The sequence below is a fragment of the Lycorma delicatula genome, chromosome 5, assembly GCF_047948215.1.
Source record: "Lycorma delicatula isolate Av1 chromosome 5, ASM4794821v1, whole genome shotgun sequence".
Lineage (NCBI taxonomy): Eukaryota > Metazoa > Arthropoda > Insecta > Hemiptera > Fulgoridae > Lycorma > Lycorma delicatula.
In genome coordinates this window covers 80,294,502-80,320,523 of record NC_134459.1, presented here as the reverse complement: position 1 = coordinate 80,320,523, position 26,022 = coordinate 80,294,502, and the positions used below count along the sequence as shown (strand labels likewise).

At 30.2% G+C, this 26,022-nt stretch overlaps 2 protein-coding genes across 7 annotated transcripts in view; one reads left to right on the top strand and one right to left on the bottom strand.

Moving 5' to 3' along the window:
• The window catches only part of Wdr37 (WD repeat domain 37), a 60,414-nt gene extending 47,990 nt beyond the window's left edge, over positions 1 to 12,424 (bottom strand). The window contains exon 1 of one of the 3 annotated variants that reach the window (XM_075366462.1): positions 12,284 to 12,424. The gene's annotated coding sequence lies outside the window, so the exon portion shown is untranslated. The other 2 variants (XM_075366461.1, XM_075366463.1) reach the window with 2 other exon arrangements.
• The window catches only part of LOC142325109 (ubiquitin carboxyl-terminal hydrolase 8-like), a 103,665-nt gene that overhangs the window by 3,386 nt on the left and 74,257 nt on the right, over positions 1 to 26,022 (top strand). Inside the window, exons 2-5 of one of the 4 annotated variants that reach the window (XM_075366457.1) lie at positions 835 to 907; positions 18,120 to 18,254; positions 19,033 to 19,254; positions 20,320 to 20,459. In XM_075366457.1, the coding sequence (XP_075222572.1) occupies positions 835 to 907; positions 18,120 to 18,254; positions 19,033 to 19,254; positions 20,320 to 20,459 (570 nt within the window). The other 3 variants (XM_075366458.1, XM_075366459.1, XM_075366460.1) reach the window with 3 other exon arrangements.

Genomic DNA, 26,022 nt, shown 5'->3' with positions numbered 1-26,022 from the left:
CATTAGAGCATTCGTGTTGTGCAACACTTCATCAGAAGTAATAAAAACATAAGAATTTGAAACATAAGAAAATAATAAACTGTATTTCTTTTTAGTCAGACTGTTAAATGGTAATTTGAAGAAAATGTTTTGATAATTATATGTACTGCTATCTATTGAATGAAATTATAATATAAAATGTAACAAAAAGACATATTCAAATTTGCAGGAAATGAAAATATTAGAAATAAATAAGAATAAATTAAAAACAGTCTATTGAAAAAATACAAATAATAAAAAACAATGATATTTATATTATAAATGAACACGTGACACGTTTGAATATAATGATGGAATCGGCAAATAGTGAAATTCATAAAATTATAAATTTATTTATTTGTAGAAATAGTCCTGAAATTAACTTATACATTGTGAATTGATCACATGGGAAATTTATAAAAGTGCTTCCTTTCCATGGTTAAGTGTTCCTGTCATATTCTTTACTGTAAATGACTGCTTGATTGGGTTTGAATTTACACTTATATCCTGTTGTAAAGCAGTTAAATCTCAATATATAAAAGTTAAGTAAATTTACAGTAATTTTTCCAAATTAAACAATATCCACTTTTGTCAATACACATCTTTGTAAATATGCTAGTAGTGAATTAACTGTTTCTAAACAACTAATTTTAACAGCAATAATAAAAAATGTTAACTAAAATGTGAGTAATAAATAAACAACACATTTTATATATTCAAAACAAATAAGTGAATTTTCCTTCAAATTTTATTTAATAATGCACTTAAGAAAGAGATCGGCAAAAATATAATCAAGTAATAAATTTACATTTTCAGGAAATCAATCAAAAGGAAGATATTACATCATTCTGAACAAACAAAATATCCTGAATATGAAAACATATAAAAGGTAATGAATCTTAAGTTAATTATTTACATTATTAGTATAGGTGATGAAAAAAATTTAACAACTTTGGAAAAGTCAATCTTTTCAAGATAATAATATTCCTCTGTAATAATATGCAAATATAAACCAAATTGATACACTGAAATACAGAAATATACATTAAATAAAATGATACCTTATTTTTTCATATCTTTACAAAAACTTTTTTGTGGAAACCCACCATCTTCAGCTGTAATTTATTTTAAACTGTTAATATCAAATTACATACTACACTCAAATACATTTAAATTTATCAAGTTAAATATAATTCCTTTTTATTTTAAAAATAAAAAATAAATTAAAACTCTTTTAAAATATAAATTATAGAAATTAAAAATTAAAAACTACATGTATAAAATATGATGTCACAATTAGTAAAAAAAAATGGTAAAAATTAAAATAAATATGCAGTTATTTATTTATTTTAATTATCTTTTTTTTTTACCAAATTTTGTCATATTTTATATATGTAGTTTTTAATTTCTATAATTTATATTTTTAAAAAGTTTTAATTTATTTTGAATGTTTTATGATAAATTTGAGTGTACTGTGTAATTTGATATAAACAGTTCAAAATAAATTACAACTGAAGATGTGGGTTTCCACAAAAACATTTTGTAAAGATATGAAAAAATAAGGTAAGTGTCATCTTATTTAATGTATATTTCTATTTCTGTACTTGGGTGGATCAATTTGGTTTATATATATATTCAAAACACTTAAAGAATCAACTGAAACATAATTTTATAGCAAACAAACCAAATATTTTAGTCATTTTGATCTGGTAGAAGAATCATTGTTGACATGACAGATATTACAAATGAAATACATTTTTTGCTAACTTCAGCAAATGTGGCTTCTCTTTAGAATGATATTTTTGAGTTCAGCAAAATTGGTAGATAAGATCAGAATATGCACATTAAAGAAAATCTAGAGCTATCAAATCTAAGAAATCAAGTGGAACAAGCCTTGTCCTTATAAGCCAACCTGCTGAACTGGGAAATTGTTATGAAGGAAATCTTTAATTTTAGAGTGGTTGTGTATGATGCACCTTGATGGAGGTCACAGTTCTTCTTCATCGTCAAATAACTAGGGAATGAGGAAATTTTCAAACAAATCAAACTATATGATACAACTGTAGTTTTGTGAATAAAAAGAATGGGAATTTGTGAAAGGTACAAAATACAGAAACTTCTGAATTGTCCCAAACTATCCTCAAAATGAAACCTACTACACCAAAGTAAATGGTGTAACCTATGAAAGTAACCATTAAAAACTGTATGCTCCCAACTTGTAATAAAAATTTGTACTTTGCACACTAACTTGATTTTTCTTAACACAAAATAACATCAGTGTTTTCTGTAATTAGTACAAAGAATATTTAAAATATGAAATACATCATATGGGAAAATAAACATGAAATAAATATATCTAACATCTGTCTTCATAAGAACTAAGTAAAATGTTAACTGAAAAAGCTCTCATCGCTCACTAATAAATCAATAATTCTCTCTTTTCTCAAAGAGTTAGAAAGCTGAAATTTGGCATACTACTCCCTAGAGTATCTGTAGAATAATAAGTACAAACTGATATACTAAGCAACTACAAAGATTACTCATCCTAAAAAAAGTAAAAAGAACATAGATTTATCAAAATCAGTTTATACAACTCAGCACATGAGATACACATGAAATTTAGCAGAATTATTTAATCCAAAATTATCTGAGTAATGTTTATTAAAAGTTAACATTTTTTCCTAAAATACATTCTTCATCAAATTACACCAGATTAATCTTATAATCTCAATATTTTCTAAACCTATTGTGATCAAAACTTCAAATTCTTCACAGATGATAATATTCTATGATAACACACATCAGGTTTTCATTTAAATAACCCCTGTAGGGCGAAACAGAATAAATAAACAAAATAAATCCCAAACCGTTCTAATAGAAACTAAAAAATTTGAGTAATTAAGTGCCATAGGAAGAAATTAAGTTTTTATAGGATGAAGCTGTTCTTGCTCTGATGTATACATTAAATAGGACTGCACCAACAAAAATTAAAGGAAAAACAATAAAGTTTTAATTACATACCTATTGATTAGTAATTCAATACATATGATATATCCAAGTTGATGCTTTGTTGTTAAGTTGTAATTTTAGTTGTTTTCTGTATTTTACTTTGTCAATAAAACGTATTAGAATTAAATAATTTTATCATAACATGATAGCAGAGGTACATGATTGTTTCTTTGATAAACTGAATATTGACAAAAGAATGAAAGATGTGGATGTTGGATGTGGAACAAAGTGGATGTTGAAGAAAACATATACATTAATTTTTTGAGGTTAACAAACAATACATCTATTATAATGAATGATGATAAGCAACAAATTGAGAAGAAGCTCATTGTTAAAGGAAACTGGGCAATGTGGAAAATTATTATGAAAATTATTATACAATGTGATGAAGTTTTAGATGTAGTTTGTTATATACATTTATACAACCTGAACAGGTACTAAAAATTATGAAAAAAACATGATACCAGGAAAAAAATTTTATCTCCATTACTTTGTGTAACTGGATAAGATACTGCAAAAGATGTCTGGGGTAAGTGGGATCAGCTTTATGATGTTCAGTCTACTGAAAATATAGATTTGTTGTGGCATCAGTTTCAAAATATCAAATGGGAATCACATATAAATGTGCACAATCATTTAGCAATAATATCAGATGTTATAAAAATGTCATTAATCCAGTTTACAAAAATGATTTATGTGCTTTATTGCTGCAAACTCCAACAAAAGATTTTGATTACATTTATAAGTAACATAATTTACCTCAAATAGAATAAACACTAGCAATATTACAAAAAAAATGTCTGAATTATGAATTTCAACTGATAAATAGAGATCAAATAGATGTGGTTGCAGCAATTACATCAAAATTTAGTATACCGATTAAAAAACTAGAAAAATTAAAGTTAATCAACAAAAGGTTTTTCTGTTAAAAGTTTTGAAACAAAATAAACAAAAGCAACATTTCTCATGTGGAAAAGCTGGATGTTTATCATATGACTGGAACATTGGTATAGTTTGTTTCAAATGTAAGAAGGGTCATCAATTAAATCTTTGTTCTAATCGAGATGAAAATAAAGATTATGTCATATCTGCTGAAAATCTAATGAGAAAAACATATTGAAGGGGTATGTTTATTGATCATGATTTTATGAATCATTTAATTGTTCCAGTTAACACTGAAAAATTATATTTTGATAAATGGTACACTGATAGAGTTGCCACACACTATTTAACATGTAGTGAGTGACTGGTTTGATAATTTTGAATCTTTTGAAGTGCAAAATAAACGGATAGTGGTTGTCAAAGAATTAAATCAGAAGCTTTTGGTATTTGTCACATAAATGTTAAAATTTTTGATGATCAAGATTGGTCTGATCGATATTTTGAAGATGTGTGATGCTATCCAGATGGAATTTACAATTTACTCTCAGTTAAAAAGGGCTGGAAAAAAGGAATAGACTAATCAATTCAGAATAATGGAAAATCAAGGATTTTCCATAGAAATTTTGTATCTATTGCAATAGTTATTTAAAATTATTATGATAATGAACTTATCAGTTGGCAGTGAGAGTCATGTCAAGAAAAACCTTATGCCATTTTTCACTGCAAAGTTGGCATGAAAATTTGATCATCAAATTAAATGACACATGCAGATTTTTTGAAGGATCATGGAATACCAGCACAAATAGATAATAAATTCTGTGAAGGATGTATGTTTGGTAAACATCATCAACTCAGTTTTGGTGAAAAAACTGAAAAATCTACTAAACTAGGAGAACTGATTTTTGCCGATATCTGTGGCCCAATGGAAGAGAATGATTTGAATGGTTATTGTTATTATTTTGTTTTTAAAGATGATTATTGTAATTTCAGAGTTACACATCTATTACATAAAAAGGATGAAGAGAAAAAAATTTCAAAATTTCAATGAATTAGTGAAGGCACAATATGGATAGATTATAAAAGAATTACATACTGATATCGAACGAGAAACTTAGTAACAAGCAAGTAAGATGATGTGTGCTGAGACTATTGTTCTATAACATTCAATTATAGTTCCCTTCACTCAACAAAGTAGAGTTGCTGGATGTGAAAATAGGATTATTTGTGAGAATACATTTTCACCACTTAGAAAATTTTTGGTGTAAAAGTTTTTGTATAGATTCCCCATAAATAGGACAGCACCCACAAAAATTAAAGGAAAAACACAGATACAATTATTTTTGAATAAGAATTATTCTCACCACTTGGAAACTTTTTGGCATATAAAAATTTTTGTCCCCATCAGAAGCAAAATAAATCTGATTCAAAATCTATTAGAAAATATATATTATTGGTTATGCTGATTGCAGTTTCTAGATATATAAAATAAGAGATGAATTTTTACAAAAACCGAAGAAGATTAATATGAATAAAGACATAAAAATTTCAAATGAAAGTGAGAATGGGTGTGGTTTGATAAATTCAAATGGTATAGAAGATAAAAAACCAAAGGATAATATTTCACAATTTGAGGTAAATGAGAATGACAGCTATTCGCAAAATTCAGTTACTGTGAATTATACACAAAACGAGGATGTTTTTTTCACAATTTGAATGTGAAAATGAACAACTCAAGTAGATTATTGATAATAAACAAAAGTATCATTAAAATCTAAGGAATATGCAGGAAATTATATAATGAACTCATTATACAAGAATAATAAATAAGAGTTAACAAATTTACTGTCTCAAAGTACTCATTGATGAATGATGGATTTTTTCCATAAAAATAAATTCCAAAGATGAAATTATTCAGTATAAAGTGCATTTAGTGGCTAGGAGTTTCAATCAAGGAAAAGGATACGATTTTAATGATACTTTCAGTCCAGTTACCAGATTAGAAACCATGAGAGCTCTGTCGGAAGTTACTGTTCAGTGTGAATGAAGTGTTAAACAAATTGACATGAAAACAGCTTTCTTGAATGGTACCTTAGAAAAAAATGTATATATATATGCAACAACCATAGCGATTATAATGGGAATACAGGTCGTGTGTGTAAATTATGTAAACGATTATATGGACTGAAACAGGCTTCAAAATGCTGGAATAAATGTTTAACTGAATTTCTTGGAACTTGTAATTTACAGGAGAGTTGTAACCTTTTATGTTTTATAATGAAAAATTGAAAATGTTTTTCCACAAGGATGATGATAGGTTAGTTATGGGATGACAAAAAATCTTCAAATTCATAATCAGATTGGCCCTTACTTTGTGATCACTTCATCAGATGTAGACTGTTATTTGGGAATGAAAATTGATAAATTTTATAATTATACTATCTGCAGAGGTGTGCTGTTGGCATGCCCTCCGGGTGGGTTGCACTGGCAGGCGGCATCTCAGAATGGGATTATTAGGTGTCCAAAATTGATTACCTCTTGTGTAAAACTATTTTTTTTTTTTTAATGATAAAAATTGAAATAATTCAAGTTAAATTAGAAATTGATACTAACGAATCAGAATTTTCCGCTGATCAGTACTATTCCAGTGCCCACTTTTTTGGTTATTGTTCATTACTTTATGAAGAAAAACAATCACGTAAATAAAAAGATATATTATTACTTATATAATATTAAGGCATATTTTGTTATTATATTGATATATATAATAAGTATACACCTGATCACTACGAGACATTTCTGCTAGTGATCGGTACAATCCGGTGCTAAGCTAAGGGGGATGGACACACAAACACACATAAATGCCCTTTAGTAGGGTACGATTAGAATTTCTCAAACTGCATAAGCAAATAAGCTATTTTAAAAATTTGGCATCAATAATGCAAAGCCATTAACGATCCCTATTGACCTGGATGGATACCAGATGAATCAACATTTGCGGAAGATAAAAATGGCTATATGAAAACATTGGTTGTTTAATGTATTTAGCGTTAGGTACCAGACCAGACTTAGCCTATGCAGATCAATAGCTTCAAGAATTCATGGCGCTAATTTTTTTATGGTTCTTATATTTACACATATGAATATTTCAAGAGAGATTCATAGATATATGTATTTTTTTTTTGTCTTCAGTCATTTGACTGGTTTGATGCAGCTCTCCAAGATTCCCTATCTAGTGCTAATCGTTTCATTTCAGTATACCCCCTCTATCCAACATCCCTAACAATTTGTTTTACATATTATAAACGTGGCCTGCCTACACAATTATTTCCTTCTACCTGTCCTTCCAATATTAAAGCAACTATTCCAGGATGCCTTAGTATGTGGTCTATAAGTCTGTCTCTTCTTTTAACTATATTTTTGCAAATGCTTCTTTCTTCATCTATTTGCCGCAATACCTCTTCATTTGTCACTTTATCCACCCATCTGATTTTTAACATTCTCCTATAGCACCACATTTCAAAAGTTTCTAATCTTTTCTTCTCAGATATTACGATTGTCCAAGTATCACTTCCATATAAAGCAACACTCCAAACATATACTTTCAAAAATCTTTTCCTGACATTTAAATTAATTTTTGATGTAAACAAATTATATTTCTTCCTGAAGGCTCGTGCTATTCGGCATTTTATATCACTCCTGCTTCGTCCATCTTTAGTAATTCTACTTCCCAAATAACAAAATTCTTTTACCTCCATAATCTTTTCTCTTCCTATTTTCACATTCAGTGGTCCATCTTTGTTATTTCTACTACATTTCATTACTTTTGTTTTGTTCTTGTTTATTTTTATGCGATAGTTCTTGCGTAGGACTCCGAATCTAAATTGTTCTTTAACACCTTTAACTGCTAGTTCCATGTAAAGATTAAAAAGTAACAGAGATAGGGAACATCCTTGTCGGACTCCCTTTCTTATGTTCTTCAATTATTACTGTTGCTGTTTGGTTCCTGTACATGTTAGCAATTGTTCTTCTATCTCTGTATTTGAACCCTAATTTTTTTTAAATGCTGAACATTTTATTCCAGTCTACGTTATCGAATGCCTTTTCTAGGTCTACAAACGCCAAGTATGTTGGTTTGTTTTTCTTTAATCTTCCTTCTACTATTAATCTGAGGCCTAAAATTGCTTCCTTGTCCCTATACTTTTCCTGAAACCAAATTGGTCTTCTCCTAACACTTCTTCCACTCTCCTCTCAATTCTTCTGTATAGAATTCTAGTTAAGATTTTTGATTATGACTAGTTAAACTATTAAAATTGTTTGTTATGACTAGTTAAAATTGTTCTGTATTCTTCACACTTATCTGCCCCTGCTTTCTTTGGTATCATGACTATAACACTTTTTTTGAAGTCTGACGGAAATTCCCCTTTTTAATAAATATTACGCACCAGTTTGCATAATCTATCAATCGCTTCCTCACCTGCACTGCGCAGTAATTCTACAGGTATTCCGTCTATTCCAGGAGCCTTTCTGCCATTTAAATCTTTTAATGCTCTCTTAAATTCAGATCTCAGTATTGTTTCTCCCATTTCATCCTCCTCAACGTCCTCTTTTTCCTCTATAACATCATTTTCTAATTCATTTCCTCCGTATAACTCTTCAATATATTCCACCCATCTATCGACTTTACCTTTCGTATTATATATCGGTGTACCATTTTTGTTTAACACATTATAGATTTTAATTTATGTACCCCAAAATTTTCCTTAACTTTCCTGTATGCTCCGTCTATTTTACCAATGTTCATTTCTCTTTCCACTTCTGAACACTTTTCTTTAATCCACTCTTCTTTCGCCAGTTTCCACTTCTCCGCTTCCTGTTTATAGCATTTCTTAATTGCCGATAATTCCTTTTACTTTCTTCATCACTAGCATTCTTATATTTTCTACGTTCATCCATCAGCTGCAATATATCATCTGAAACCCAAGGTTTTCTACCAGTTCTCTTTATTCCGCCTAAGTTCGCTTCTGCTGATTTAAGAATTTCCTTTTTAACATTCTCCCATTCTACTTCACATTTTCTACCTTATCTTTTTTACTCAGACCTCTTGCAATGTCCTCCTCAAAAATCTTCTTTACCTCCTCTTCCTCAAGCTTCTCTAAATTCCACCGATTCATCTGACATCTTTTCTTCAGGTTTTTAAACCCCAATCTACATTTCATTATCACCAAATTATGGTCGCTATCAATGTCTGTTCCAGGGTAAGTTTTGCAGTCAACGAGTTGATTTCTAAATCTTTGCTTAACCATGATATAATCTATCTGATACCTTGCAGTATCGCCTGGCTTTTTCCAAGTGTATATTCTTCTATTATGATTTTTAAATTGGGTGTTGGCAATTACTAAATTATACTTTGTGCAAAACTCTATAAGTCGGTCCCCTCTTTCATTCCTTTTGCCCAGCCCATATTCACCCACTATATTTCCTACCTTGCCTTTTCCAATGCTTGCATTCCAATCTCCAACTATTATTAAATTTTCATCTCCTTTTACGTGTTTAATTGCTTCATCAATCTCTTCATATACACACTCTACCTCATCATCATCATGGGCGCTTAAAGGCATATAGACGTTAACAATCGTTGTCTGTTTAGGTTTTGATTTTATCCTTATTACAATGATTCTATCGCTATGCGTTTTGAAATACTCTACTCTCTTCCCTATCTTCTTGTTCATTATGAAACCTACTCCTGCCTGCCCATTATTTGAAGCTGAGTTAATTATTCTAAAATCACCTGACAAAAGTCGCCTTCCTCTTCCCACCGAACCTCACTAATTCCTACTACATCCACATTTATCCTATCCATTTCCCTTTTTAAATTTTCTAGCCTACCAACCTTTTTTAAACTTCTAACATTCCACGCTCCGACTCGTAGAATGTTATTTTTTAATTTTCTGGTGACCCCTTCCTTAGTAGTCGCCACCTGGAGATCCGAACGAGGGACTAGTTTACCTCTGGAATATTTTACCAAGGAAGACGGCTCCATCATTGCTATATGAAAATGCAGAGAGCCACATTTTCTTGGAAAAAAAGCAGCTGTAGTTTTCCATTGCTTTCAGCTGCGCGGTACTCAGATGACTAAGTGATGTTGATATGGCCGTTTAAATCATTCTGACTCACACCCCTAACAACTACTGAAAGAGATGCTGCCCTCTTTGAGGAATCATTCCTTAGTCTGGCTCTCAACAGATACCTCTCCGATATGGTTGCGCCTTCGGTCCAGCTACTCTGTATCCCTGAGCACTCAAGCCCCCTCACCAACAGCAAGGTCTCATGATTCATAGAGGAGGGATATATGTATAAATATTCATATTTATATCTTAAATTATAAGCCATTAAACAACAAAGTTTTAGTTACATAACTATCGATTAGTAATTCAATATATATGGTATATTCAGGTTGATACTTTATTGTTATATAGTAATTTTAAATGTTTTCTATGTTTTTCTTCATCACTAAAAATATTTTTAAATGAATTAGTTTTACTACAACAGTTATCGAAACAATACAAAACAGTTAAAATTCCAAAAATTATAACTTAGAGAATGAAATCAACATTATTATTAGTAAAATTTTTACAAATTATTCTCGTCATAACATACATTTAAGAAAATTAAATTGAATCAATCATTTAAATTGGAGTCACACATGTTTCCAAGTAAACTGAAAATTCAATTGAAAAGGACACGACATAGATGGTACATAAAAACAATTATTTAAAAAAATGGTAGTGACGATTAATCAAGATTAATCATCACTACAGGCATATACATTAATCATGCAGCTGTAACACACTTAAAGAAATACCTATGCTTTAATCCACAATCTAATGAAATAATTTTGTTAAGTTTTTCCATTTAAATAAATATTTTCTAGGTTTTTAACAAATTTATCTTTTTTACTTAGTTTGTTAATAATCACCTTTCATATGATCGAATAATAGTAGTAAACATTCTTTAACAAACACAACTTAACAAATTTTGATACAAAAGTCTAAAAAAGTTAAATTAAAATTCTTAATCGCATCAAACATGAAAAATGAAATATTATTCTAAATTTAAAAGTAAATTATAAATTATAATCCAAGGATGTAATTCTTAAGAGGTGAACAAGTAACTAATGTGAGAAAACTGGTTATAATGTCATGCTGAGCTCTCTTTTCTGTTTTAGCCTAAAGTATTATTTCAGAAGATGAATTAGGATGGTGTGTAAATGAAGTGTAGTCTTGTACAGTCTCAGGTCGACTGTTCCTGAAATGTGTGGTTAATTGAAACCCAACCACTGAAGAACACCAGTATCCACGATTTAGAATTCAAATCCGTATAAAAGTAATTGCTTTTACTAGGACTTGAACCTTAAAACTCTTGACTTCAAAATCAGCTGATATGCAATGATGAGTTAACCACTGGACTAGCCTGATGGACTATGCACTGTTATACTAAGCTGAGCACTCGTAAACATTTGGGAATAACTAAAGAGCAGCACCAGCACAAAATTTTCTTATGGATTCTAGTGAAAATAAATAAATATAAGAAATATATAAAACACATAAAAGGTATATACCACAATGTTTTTAATTAAAAATGCCAAATAAGAATAACAATTATACCTTATTTCAAAGTATTGAAAGTAAAGAATAATAACACAATTTTAATTATGCCAACAGACACAATGATGTTAGGACATATACATATAATTTGAGAATAATTACTAAAATGTTGTGGAATAATAAACGTTACTGAAATAAATTAAGAACAATGAAAATGTATCAGAAACTAGAATGTCATAAAAAAAACAAAAATATCTTTGAAGACATCAGGTAGGAGGAAATGGTGTTTACACTGTCCGAGTTAGCCTAAATTAAACTCGCACTTACAAATTAAAACTCCTTAACGTGGTTATCAATTTATAAGAAAATTTAAGGAAACAGCTCAAGTGAAAAATTAACATCAACTTGGTCGATCATGAAGCACTGTTAACATAGAGGGCGAAGAAGGCAATCTTACAAAAATTAGAATTCAATTGATCATAGAGCATAATAACAATATAAATTACAAGTAGCAGAATTTGAAAGAGACATATAATAGCAAAAAGAAAAATATGTACTACAAACCGTATTAATAGCTCCAAAACTACAGACTTTATGAATAACAGGTTATGTTTATAATTATTGATTAAAAAATTTTATCAAATAAAATTCAAAAGATGGTGAATAATTTTCTTACTTTAATTATACAGCAATTACACTCATATCTGATGACAAAAAAACTTAAAACATATATTTCAACTTAAAACATTATTACTCATCTACACACGTACATGGTAAGCTACAGAAATGCCCTGATACACATTAGAAATGGTTATTTCGCATGTTCGTAAAATACAAATAACGAGTAGCTTTAAAACTCTAAAGATCGCAGTATCATTATCAAAATAATAATAATAAAGATCTGTACTTTAAAAGTATATAATTAATATAAGACGGATATGCAGGATACATTTTGATTTTTAATATAAAAATTTGCCTCAAACGAAAAAGTTTTAGGAACCATTTAAAATTCGCCATGTTTAATTTTAAAATATTCATTGACGTATATTTTATAAAATATTATTCAAATTATTGTATAACATATTAAAACATTACATATATATATATATATATATATATATATATATATATATATATATATATTTTGTTGTGTCGATTACTTCGAGTCCATGTTTATCAGCTGTTATTAAGTAATGCTTGTAGGTGTTACCAAGTTATTTAATTAGGGATTGTTTTGCTTATTGAATTTTAAAGAGGAATTTCTAGTTTATATTTATGCAATTTAATTGTAATGACACTAATGATTTATACATATGCATTGATCATAGATTTGTTCTTGAACAATATTTTTCAGGTTAGTAGTATATTAATCTAGTGAAAGTTTTTCCTTACATAATGCGAATGACATTTTTTTTAGTCTACAGCCATGGCTAATCGTTAAGAATGAAATGATAGTGGACTTAAATCTGAAATAGATTTGAACATACTTTTGGTTTTTTTACATTGACAGTGGTAAATTATCAAAATAAATAAGTGATTGAGTGTACTCTAGATAAGTCTCAAATCAAAGATTTCCATAAAGTGGTCTTTTGTAAGTTAACAACTAATCGTGTTATCACACTAATTACATTTGTGTTAAATTGTATTTTAATAATTAAACTAAATATGAAGTAAAATTTTCTTATTTTTAGGTAGTGAGGTTTTTCATTTTTAGTTTTTATTTCTGCAGAATAGAATGTAGTAAAGTATGCACTGTTCATTTGTAAAATGGGGATGACATTGAGGTGTGTGTTTTGTCTAGTATTGATATGTTTTCTTGTTTGGATAGTTTTCATATGTTACAATCAGTAAGAGTTGTAACTTTGTAGCAGTAGGGAATACTTCCAGGCCTCATTGTGATTCAATACAACATTTCAGAATGACTTTGTGTTTAGTTTTTAACTTCTTTTGTAAATAACTTTATTATTATAGTGACATCTCATTAAACGGTCATTTTTTTTTTTTTTTGTATAATATATTGTTTTTTTGTTCCTTGGTAAAACCTATTTCGTGCTGCAACAATTTGTTTACATCAAATTATCACTTATGATGCTGAACACAGTAAAAATTAACAATTTTTTTTCATATCACATGTTTTTTGAAACAGGATTATTAATATGAGAAGTGAATTTATTTGTAAATAAGCGTGTTTACTTAAAAATTTGAATGGCAAGATTTCGAGTAAATACTACTTATTCAAAAATAAACCTGCTACTAAGATACTTTGCATGGTGTAACATGTATGACTTATAATCTTTGTAGCAGTTTTGCCATGTTTTTTTTCTATTTGATATATTATTGCCACATATAACTGATCTAGATATTTTTTTTTATGTAACATTAATATAATTATCTATTTGTTATTCATTTTTCAGTGGGAATTTCATAAATAACTTCAAGATGCAACTGTTATTGTTTTTCTGTACTATACATTACTATACTATACATTTCATTCAAAACAGCAAAAAAGTACAGTAGCAACCACATAACGGAAAACTTGGATGATCAGCTCACTTGTCACTGCTATACCGTTGTTCTCTGAAACATTGATACACCATGATTAGTCTCTCTTAGTAACATAAACATGATAGATGATACATTAGGTAGTAATTGTCACTTCTGTAAGCGCACCATTACTTGGTGATGACTGTAATATTTGAGATACTCATTTTATTAAGAATCTATTATTTATCATGAAATAACATTTTACTCATTTCATAAGCATATTTAGGCTATTTTAAAATAAAATAACAAATTTGTGTTAAAATACCATCATAATATCTTTTTTTTTAATATAAATTCAAGTTTTTTTTATTATAAAATCAGCAATATTCACCAAAAATTGCTGGGTCCCGGTGGTATCAGGTGTTGGTGGTCCTAATTCTCTGGTGGAATCTCTTACAGTCCGTCATTGACTGCACCAATATTTCCGGGTAAGAAGTTTGAAAACGTAGTAAATTTTTATAGTAACTTTTGTAAATTTTTTAGTAACATGTTACTGATTTCTATTAGCTGCATTTTCTTTCAGAAGCTGATTCATGAATCACTTTTCTAATATCAGACCCAAAAATATACCCTCTTAAGTTTGGCTTTACTCCACAATTAACCTGAAAGGTTCAACAAGAAAAGATGCAAAGGCAGTTTGATAGCCTGGTTCAAAAGAGGTTCACTTTGGCCAGTATTCTTTTTTACAAACTGCTGCCATGTTGGTCTGTTATCTCACAGATTCATTAATATTTGTAGCTATGATCTTCAAGTCTCTACAAACTTTATAATTAAAATGTTTTTACCATATTGTATTCAGAATGGCACCCTTGTTATCTTCTTTTTTTTCACTATACCTCAATAAGCAACTGATATAGGTGGCTTCTTGTATCAAGAATAGAGTAAAACTGTTTTTATGCTAAATTTAGAATTAAAAAGCTGCAATTCTCTAGATTTATGGTCTATTTTAGGTTCAGTCATTAATCTATTTACATGCCATATCACTATTTATAAAAAAGAGAAAACAGAATTTCTTTTTCTCTAGGTTAATATCTTCATCTGGAATGTTAATCCCACTTTAATGGCTAAGTCAATATTTGTAAGCCTTCCCCATGAGGAACTAGTTTATAAAAGTATGGCATGTTCAGATAATGAAGTTTATGTTTTCTTTTTATTATCCTTTTGTATTGACAAGTAGCAATCATCAAAATTATGTTAGGGTTACACCACACCATAGGAACACCAAATGGCATAGAGCTTCTGCAGGGTTTGTCCTGAAAATAACTGGTTTGATACTGGCACTCAATTTATTGAAGATTTGAGCTAATACATTTAATAATCTTTGAAATATACACCTTGTGCAACCATACAGCACTCCCAGCAATGTTTCCATTGTTGGTACACCTTTATGTTTATGAACATCTACTGCAGAGGTTCCTGATCACATTTTCTTGAACAGCTTCAGTGGTTGCAAATCTGTGTCCTTTCATTTATTTTTCAGCTGGGAGAACTAAAAGAGTTCGCAGGAAGACAGGTTGGAACTGTGGCACCATTACCACTTTCTTGTTGTTCAGAAATTCCCTCAACACAGTGTGGCTCAATGGATTATCAAAGTTTTCAAAGTCTTATCAGCATTTGGAAGTTGTGATATGTTATTAAGACACCCCACTACAAGTTTTCTACCCACTGCATTTACACAACACCAGATTCAATCCATGTATTGATTTTCATCCACTGAACTGTAGTGACATAAACAGCTTACACAAAAAAAAATTATTTATTCATTAGCAATGAAACTATTGCTACTTTTCAACACAATCCCTCTACATTTAGATACTTGTCCCAACTTCTTGTTGCTTTCTTATTTTATTTGTAAAGTATTGTTCTCACAAGTTATTACTCAATCTAAAAAAGCACTGTCTTCCACTAAAAATTGTTGTTTAAGTTCCGTACAAATGTAAATTCAGGTGTGTATGTTCAAGTCAGTTGTCTGAAAACCCACCTTGTATACATTTTTCAGTAATTAGGTTATTTTGAATAGTAGAATGGACAATGCCAATATTCACACTAAAAATTACAGCAATTTCCTTAATTTTTATGTTTCTATCCTTGTAAAATAAGATAATTAATGCATTTGGCATAATGCCAGTAGAGATTTCCACCAGTCTTCCACTATGATGAAAATCGGTGACATTTCTTCTTGCTGATTTGAAATGTTTGAACTCTTTTAAAATTTGCATTATTAATTCACTTATTACCATACTGTTTTAACATTGTAAGTGTATTTCGGCCAGTTTTACTCCTTCATAAAAATATTATCACAGCATGCTGTTTTTCCAAGGTACATATTTCAAGTTGAGCCAACACTTTAAAATTAATAAAAGAATTTTTTTTTTGTGTTGCCAACTTGAACATTAGACAGTCTCAGTTTATTCTGTTAATTAGTTTTTTAATTGTTATCATTTGTCTGTTTAATTACTGAATGATCCTTACCGCCAAAATGTAGAAAATAAAAAATTGACCTTCATAAAATTATTACCTATTTTAAGGAAGTTTTTCACATTAACTTTGAAAATTAGGGGTTCTGTTGAGGACCCTCATTCAACAATTCAAAAAACTGTTATCCCTCATGAAATTAGTTATTTTCAGTTAAAAAAAGTTTTAAGAACAACAATTTTCATCCATCCTTATAAGCAACACCTTGTGCAAGAACTTTCAGAGAAGATTTTTATAATCGTGTCGCGTTTTGTGATATAATGCAAAAAATAGAATTGGAGGCAAATTTTTCTAATTCAGTAATATTTACAGATGAAGCTATGTTCATGTTAAATCTTACGTGAATAGGCATAACTGTCAGTACTGGAGCAATGATAATCCCAGGTGGATAGATGTTAGGGGCTATACAGTACCCTGAATAAGTAAATGTTTGGGCAGGAATCATTAGGCTTCGTATTGTAGGGCCTTTTATTTTAGATGAAGATCTTGCAGGAGATGCTTATTGTAGCAACTTGTTAGTCAGTGGGATTTTACCAAAAATCCAGCCAGGATAATTTTGGACAATTATATAACTTACAGTTTCAACAAGACAGGACACAACCTCACTATTATCTAAGGTCAAGGCAAATTTTAAATGAAATATTTCCAGATCATTGGATAGATTGTAGAGAAGCCTTAGAATGGCCTGCCAGGTCTCCAGATTTGCCTGCTGTAGATTATTATTTTTGGGGTTACTTAAAATATTATGTATATAAAACAAAACCTGTAAAATTGACGACTTAAAAAGACATATATTGATGAATCTGCACCAAACATAATACAACAACTTATAAACAGATGTTACTTAGGTTAGTGCACTGCCAAGCTGAGGAGGGGAAGCATTTTGAACATTTCTTGTTGAATGGAATGCTTTCAGAATTTGTAATTTAGGATCAAAAACATTTAATGAAATATTGTGATAAAGTAAATAATATCAGTTGACCTATTCATTTAATTCATAGTAGTACTGCAAATTATTAGTTTTGTGTATTATTATTATTATTAATGTTCTTTATTATTGTGAAGACTGTTATGTTTAGTTTTTTGGACCATTAATTCTAATATTAACTGTTAAAAATTTGTTGTTGGATATAATTCTAAAAGTAATACAAAATTAAAAGTTAATACAGGGCATTTTATCTTGTTTTATTATTACCATTATTTTTTTTCCATTTTGTAACTTTGATTACTTATTAAACTAAGGTATTTATCAAGAAGTGGTTTTTCTCCATCGTTTGTCTCATAAAACTTTACATTAAAACTTGTATCGCATGTCCATATTTATATTTAATAAAAAAGTTTGATTCAAATTGGCAAATTGAAGAGGCGGACAAAAATTCCAAACACACCATAAAGTAATAATTTTATAACTATGTTGATCTGCACTTGTTTCTTCCTCCTAGTATTCCTCAATTTTGAAATATGAAGCAGTTTTCTTACTTCAGTATGACTAATATATAAGTTTTATTATATTTTAAGATTTTACTTTAAAACATTGGTTTTGTGCATATACAAAGTAGTTAGATGAGTTTTGATTTTTTTTTTCAGGTGTAAGAAAATGCCAGAACAAGAGGAATGGAAGTGTATACATGTTGCAGCAAGTCTAAAAGAATTAAAAAGTAGAACCTTGAAATATAATAAAGAAAAAATATGTGATATGTTAAAAGAAGATGGTTATCAAAAGTTAGTGAAAATTATTATTTTCAATAATATCAATAATGTTGTGAATTATTAATAAAAAAAATACATTTTAATTTGAAGATATAACCGTATTTATAAAAATTAAATTTAATGGAACCTACTGGGTTGGTCTATTGGTAAAACTTGTCATTGTAAACAACTGCTTTTGAAGTCAAGGGTTCTTAGGTTCAAATCCTAATAAAAGTAGTTGCTTTTGTTTGGATTTGAATACTAGATCATGGATACCTATGTTCTTTGATGGTTGGAGTTCAGTTGATCACACTTAGATATGGTCATCCTGACTCTTTTCAAGATTACATGTTTACTGGTACACTTACAGTTTCACTCCAGTTATTGTAAACTGATTTTGAAGCTGAGAGTTTGAGGTTCATATACTAATAAAAGTTGTTGCTTTTATTCAGATTTGAATACTAGATAGTGGATACTGGTGTTCTTTGGTTTTTGGGGTTCAATTAATCACACCTCTAAGGTATGGTTAGCCTGAGTCTGCTCAAGACTAAATGTTTACCTGTACATTTACAGTTTCACACCATTAACGACTGTAACTGTTGATGCATCTATAAGTAAAAAGATATTGAAAAAAAAATTATGTTTCTAATCTCTGGCACCTCAACTGTAGTTGTCTTATTTTGTTCCACAAGTGATTAGTATCTAATATGCAGTTAATATCTGATATAAAAGAGGTTGTTATAGTAAGAAAATTTATAATTATGTCATATATTTTTTATTTTTAAAATTTTTACCTTAAATTTTGTTTCAGGATGTTTAAAGTTATTGATAAATGTTATGAACAATATACTCAGCATAAAAAAGATAAAGACCAAGAGATGGCATACATATATTTATTTAGGTTTGTTGAGTATGCTGCTTTAGTACAACATAACTATAAAGATAAAAAATATTTTAAATCATACTTTGGTTCGACAAAATTTCAAACTGCAATAAATGATTTAGAAAAATTAGACGATCATTTACGTGAAAGGTATGTAAATATATATTTATTTATTGTTCTATTGTTTTAATAAAAAAATATTTATTTTAATGACTGTCTACTTTGATGATTATTACTACAACTTAAAGAAGAAAGCTTTGGTGTTCTGAAAAGTATGATTGGCAGCCGAATGCAATTCACCCTGGAAACTAATGGGAGATCACTGTGTTACTCAAAGCAAACATAGGAGTGTTACTAACATTCCAAAACTCTTGCCGTCTCATTCATGGTGTGAATTTTGATTCATGCCATCTCATTTTTTGTCAGTCACCTATTATCATGGAGTTCAGTGTGCCTGCTATGTCAATGCACATAAAACAACATGCAGTGATTAAATTTTGGAAAAACAGTGAAAAAAAGTAAAGGCTAGAGTGACATTTAACATTTTCTAAAAGCCATTTATGATGATAAAACTGTAGATTGAAGTACCGTGAGTATGTAGCTGTAAAATGAACATTGAAAATGAACCTTGCAGTGTTCAGCCTGTTTCTGTGACTGATGAGAAGCACCAAAAGAAGATTGATGAATTGATTCAAAATAACTATCACATTAACAACACATTGTCACCCATAGATGCATATCGAAATAATGAGTAGGACACGTTATTGCATTTGGCTACCATAAAATCTGTTCATGGTAGATACTATTCACAAAAAAGACTAACATAAATGAAAGGAATGTTGTGAACAGCTTCTAAAATGTTATCATGATTGTTGTTATGATTAGGAAGATTACTTATTTTTAGGTATTGTAGCAGGAGATGAAACTTGGGTGCATTGTTGTCACCCAGAAGGATGAAGAGCACTAATCCAGATCATGGAATACTGGCATTATGGTTTGCCAGAATAAAAAATTCAAATCATAGCCCTCTGCAAAAAAAAAGAAAATTTTCGATAGTGTACCACACACCTTTAATCTAATCTCATTTCTTCATTTAATGTAAACTAGTCTATGTAATTTAAATTAAAGTCCTTCGGTATGTGTTCATTAGGCAGAAGTAGTTGCATGTAATTCATTTGGTTAAACAAAGTGATTTTTTTTTCAAATTTGTTTCAGATATCAAAAATTAGAAGATAATGGAAAGGGTAAACCGATTAGCATTGAAAAAAATGGTGAATCAGATATCACAAGACAGAAAAAAAATAAAATTATAGATGAATTTAACAATCAGACGAAATTAAAAAGTTATGTACAAGGTATGTTTCTGATATTACTGATATCCCAAAGATCTTTTTTTTATATTCTTATTTATTATTTATCATCAGTAAATTAAAATTTTTATGAGATAAATTAATTTTAGTTTTTTAATTTTATATTAAATTACAATGAGATTGCATGATAAATTAATTAGTTTAGGAAATTTGTTTCGCTGGTTACCATCAACCTGAAGTATGATTGTCATTTAAAATTATTGAAAGATAAAAAACTTTTTAGGTTGTGTAAAATACCCTGGAAATAAATGCAATCTAAATATGTACAACAAAAGTTGATTAAAGCAAAAAAATTACTGTAATAACAAAATATCATTCGTTACTTTTTGTTTTGTATATTTTTCGTACCTAAATTATACAGTGTTTGTAAATGTGATTTTGAAAATTTTCTGTGTATATGTCGCACTTCTCGCTTTACAACTTGGAATAATTAAAATGTTTATATGCATAAATTCATGTATAAGGGTTATGCTAAAAATAAATGTTGTTTGCTATTGAAAAAGTTATATTTTTAAATTTGTATTTTATCAAATTCTTACCTGAATTTTTTTTTACGTATTGGATTTCAACAAACACGAACCCTGTACAGATTTATATCATTTCCAACATGTAATTCCACTCTTCTTACTTGAAGCAGTGTGAAAACACCATTTCTCTATATACTTAAGTCATTCTCTGGCTCTCTGTCACTCTACTCTGACCTGCCACATCTGCTTTCATAGTATGTCTTCATTCATTCCCTCTTGACAAATGTAACAGTCAGATAAAAAATGATTCTTTTTTTTTCTGATGTAAACTTACAAGTTATTTTACACAGTCTTTTCCTTCCTTGTTTTCATTTCCCTTTAGATAGATCACTTCATTGGTCTGAATCCTGCTTTTGACTCTTATCAGATTAAATTCATGATTTCCAGCTATTCATAAAGAGTTTGCAAGAACATTGGTTTAAGACAGCTGTCTTTGTGATTTGATGGATTTTTTCTTCCTAATGGGCCTTTCTTTAGGGCATAATAAAGTCTTCCCATTCTGTCAAGCATATTCTGTCAATCTATCGTAGTTAGTTACTACTCTGATATGTGGAAGAATTGATGTGTATGAATGGCCTGCCACAAATTTTAGTATTAATATATATCTCTCTTCTTAAATTAATCATTGCTTTCATTTTTTTGCAAATTAGCCTCTATTTTCTTTGACAACTCTTCAATCTAAATATTAATATTTGCTGTAACTCCCTTTCAGTATACATGAAAAGAAAATATTGACAGCAAATAGAGTTTGTATACATTAATTTCATACTCCAGTGTCCATTAGAATATTTCTTTCTTTTTTGCCAAAAACATTTTATAACATCATCTAAAAAATTATGAAAGGATTGGTGACAAAATATCCCCTTTTCACATTCCCACTACTGTGCTGAAATGCTGCCCTTGGTATCATCGTATAATTTTTATGGTTTGAATAAAATCATCTGTATCACATTTCCATTAATGTTTCAGATTTTTAGCACTTGCCGTAACTCCTCTCTTGGAATTCTTATCAAAGCCTCAAATTAGATCAATGAAATACGAAAATACCATGTTCCCATTCTCAAGCTTTTTTTCATTTGTCTATGAAAAAATCAGATCCTGAGTGCTCCATTCATCTGAAACTACATTGAGATTCTTGTTCCCATGCACTCTGTGAGCCTCGATTCCAGTATTTTGCTTGTACTTTTTTTTTCTTTTTTTTTTTTTTATTAATTCACCACATAAGCTCAAATCTTGTGCCATAAAATTATGAAATTGAGATTTTGTAGAATATAAAAAATTCTGCCCGACTGGGTTTCAACCCTGGGATCTTCGGGATGAAAGGTTGAGATACTACCTCTTCGATACAGAGGTTGGCCTTTTAAAATACCAAGCCAATTTCAACACTAGCTAACAATTTCCCTCTACAGTCCTGTGACCTTTAGGATTTCAGGAATGATCCTGTCAAAACTTTCTGCTTTCCCCAGTTTCATTCACTTAGTAGCCATACCAACCTTCTCTTATGTTGTCTTCAACAATCAAATCTTCATGGAATGCTTATAAATGTTCCTAAAGATCATTTCCTTTAGGATTAGAGAATCCTTTAGGATTACTTCTTCCAACTAGCCATTATGTTACCTTCCCTTTTTTTTTTTTGCTTCAAGTTTGAGATGAATGATTTGTAGCATGTGTGAAAATGCCATGCCTGACTGGGATTCAAACCCAGGACCTGTAGATGATAGGCCGAGATGCTACCACTTGCGCCATGGAGGCAGCATGAGTGGTTACCCTCCTTTGTCAAAACACAAGTTTTAGTGGGCATAGTTTGATTTTCTCATGTTTTGAAGAACTTTATAAAATTGCTTCTGATTTTCTTCCCTGTCTTCTGTATAAATTTCACAAAATCCTCCCAACATATCATTTTTTAATCCTACCCCAGTTCTATAAAGAATTTTAGCTTCCTGTGATAAATACAAATAATATCTGCTTAATAAATGGCCTAAATGGTATACTCATACAATCTTAAACTGTATGTGAGTTTAAATATGTACACAGTAACTTTTTTACTATGTTTTAATTTTGTTTAAAACAAAGCAGATTTTCACATGCATTTACCTTTCAAGATTTCCTATTACAACTTTGCATCCCTTTACAATTACATATTCTTTACTTGCAGTGTTATATAATAACTTATTACTGACCATGTGCATTTCTCTTGCCTGCGCTTTGATGAAGAACCCAGGGAGATGTTAAATATATTACACTTGGAAGATATGTTCTGCCAAGAGGACACACAAAGCATAATTCTAAAATGAGTTAAAGAAGAATGGAAAACAGTTGAGAGCTATGTTAAGAAGGTAGATATTTTGGAAGAGTCCCGCCAGGAAATAAGATGTCGAAAGGTGCCGGGGTGGATAGATATGCAGCTGAGTGCTTAGGGGGCCCCTCAAGCACGTGTGGGGTCACCTCTGCGCAATGAGGCAGTGGGTACTCCGCATTTCGGTGCCTGATGGCATGACACTTCTCTTTATGCGTAATGCTCTCCATGAGCGGTTTCAGAAATGGGAGGAGAAAAAAGTCATGTAGACTGGTAAACTAAAAATAACTGGTTGAACACAAAATAATAACGGACAAACACAAAATTCTCATCATGGGTTGGCAGGAAATAAGGAACACCAACCAGGACGCCTTGAAATCTCAAGGATTTAGGGTCTACAAAGGTATACCTGGGAAGAGAGTGATGAAAAATGTCCCACAGTTTGTTAGAGGCTTTTTAATCAGCCTCAAAATAATAAACTCCATACAAGAATTCAAAGTCACAATTCCAAAGAATCTCCACACTCACTCTAAAAGCATCTAATAAAATGTATACTATAATAAACGCTCATGCATCCACTAATAATAAAAATAACTCACCAAAAAACCATAAAGAAACAGAAAGGTTCTGGGATCTACTCGACCTGACCATAAATAACATCCCTAAAAACCATGTTAAACAATCGGAGGACTTCAATGCTGAACTAGGGAGAGAAAGAAAATGCAATGATATCATCAGAAAATGGTACGCTCAAAAGAAAACAAACAGACTTGTCGATCTCTACAGAAACCAGAACCTAATCTCGAAATCTACATATTTCAAGAGGAAATCTCAAACACAAAACCTGCAATCATCCCAACTACACTAAAGGAGAATGGCAACTAGACCATATCTTAATAGACAAACACCACCAAAAGGAGATCTATTATGTAAAAGTCCTCAGAGGAGTTGACACAAGCTCAGATCACTATATAGTCAAAATTAAGATTAAATTTATGCCCCAAAGAAATAGACAAAACCAAGCCCCTAAAACTAAAAGAAATATGAACCCTTACCAAACTAATCAAGAATGAAAATTACCAAAAATCAACTAAAAAAATAACAGTCAGGGATAAACTCGAAGATCTAGTCAACAACTTTGAACTGATCGCAGGATTAGCTTCAATAAAATCCTGAAAAAAAGATCAATGGTGGAACAGCAAATGTGACAAAACAGTGAGAAAAGACATCCCAAAAAAACAGAAACATCCTTCTGATCTAGTAAATCTAGTAAACCAAAGAAAAGAAGCCACCTGAACCCTAAGGAGAATAAGAAGAGAATACCATAAAGAGACACTGTAATCAATAGAAGAGTTCAATAAAATACAATTAAGAGACTACTACAAAACCTTTAAAAATCATCTCCAAAAATATTAACCCCCAACTCTAATAATAAAGAATGAAAACTGTAAACTGGTCCATAACAACAAAGACAATGTAGAAATCCTAACTAACTCTTTCAAAAAAACTCCTAAATTTAAAAAACCAACAGAATTCTTTAACTACAACATCAACAGACCAATAACAAACACCACCAGAAAACATCAACCCTCCCACAATAAAAGACGTCTATCAAGCACTGAGTGAGATGAAGAATTGCAAAGCAGAGATCAAACTTTTATAGAGATCTGGAAACATGTAGAAAGATCAGCAAAAATTGCCCTTCATCAACAACTTGTCAAGATCTAGATCAAAGAACTCCAAGAATACTGGACAACCGCCCTCATCCACTCGCTATACAAAAAATTTGATGGCATCACATGACATCCTTGTATCATACATATTTTTTTAAAATGAAAAGTACATAAAATTTTATTTCATTAATAACTTCTTATCTTAACCGATATGCCTTCCCCTTGTAAGATCCAAATATTTCATTAATTAAACTTTTTTTTTGGCTCTAACTCTGGAACCAATGAAAATAAGTACCACTTATGATATATTGTTGAAAAGCTCTCAATAAGGACGTATTACTGCAGTTAAGAAAAAGCCAAAAATCCAAATTTTTTTGGGTTTTGGGTTTTTTGGACTCTTTCGATCCACTCAATTGCAATCAAAAAAGGAGGTGCACAACTAGATGTTACAACAGTACTAAATCCAAAACTTCAACAACCTATGGCTAATCATTTTTGAGTTATGTGAGATACATACGTACAGACGTCATGATGAAACTAGTCAAAATGGATTCAGGGTCTGTCAAAATAGATATTTCTGTTGAGATCTGAAAACCAAAATTTTGCTGTGGTCACAATACTTCCTTTACTTTGTACAAGGAATACATCTCACTCCTGGACACAATATTCAAAATTCTTTCATAAATCATCCTCAACAGGATCGGTTTACAACTCGAGAAAGAACTAGGAGAATACCAGGTAGGTTTCAGACCCTGGAGGAACTGTCCAAACCAGATCATAAGTCTCAAGATAATAATGGATTACAACTGGAAAAGAAACTGACATTGTAATAACATTTGTAGATTTCAAGAAAGCTCATCAGTTTTTTTTTGTGAGAATCACAACACATAGAATCACTGCTAAATTCTAAGACACCTCAGACTACATACCAAATTAATAAATATTATAAAACTGATACTCATAACACTAAGTCGAAGGTAAAATTCAGAAACGAGCTCTCAGAACCATTTGAGATCAAAACAGGAGTGTGCCCTAGCGCAGTGAGTAATAGC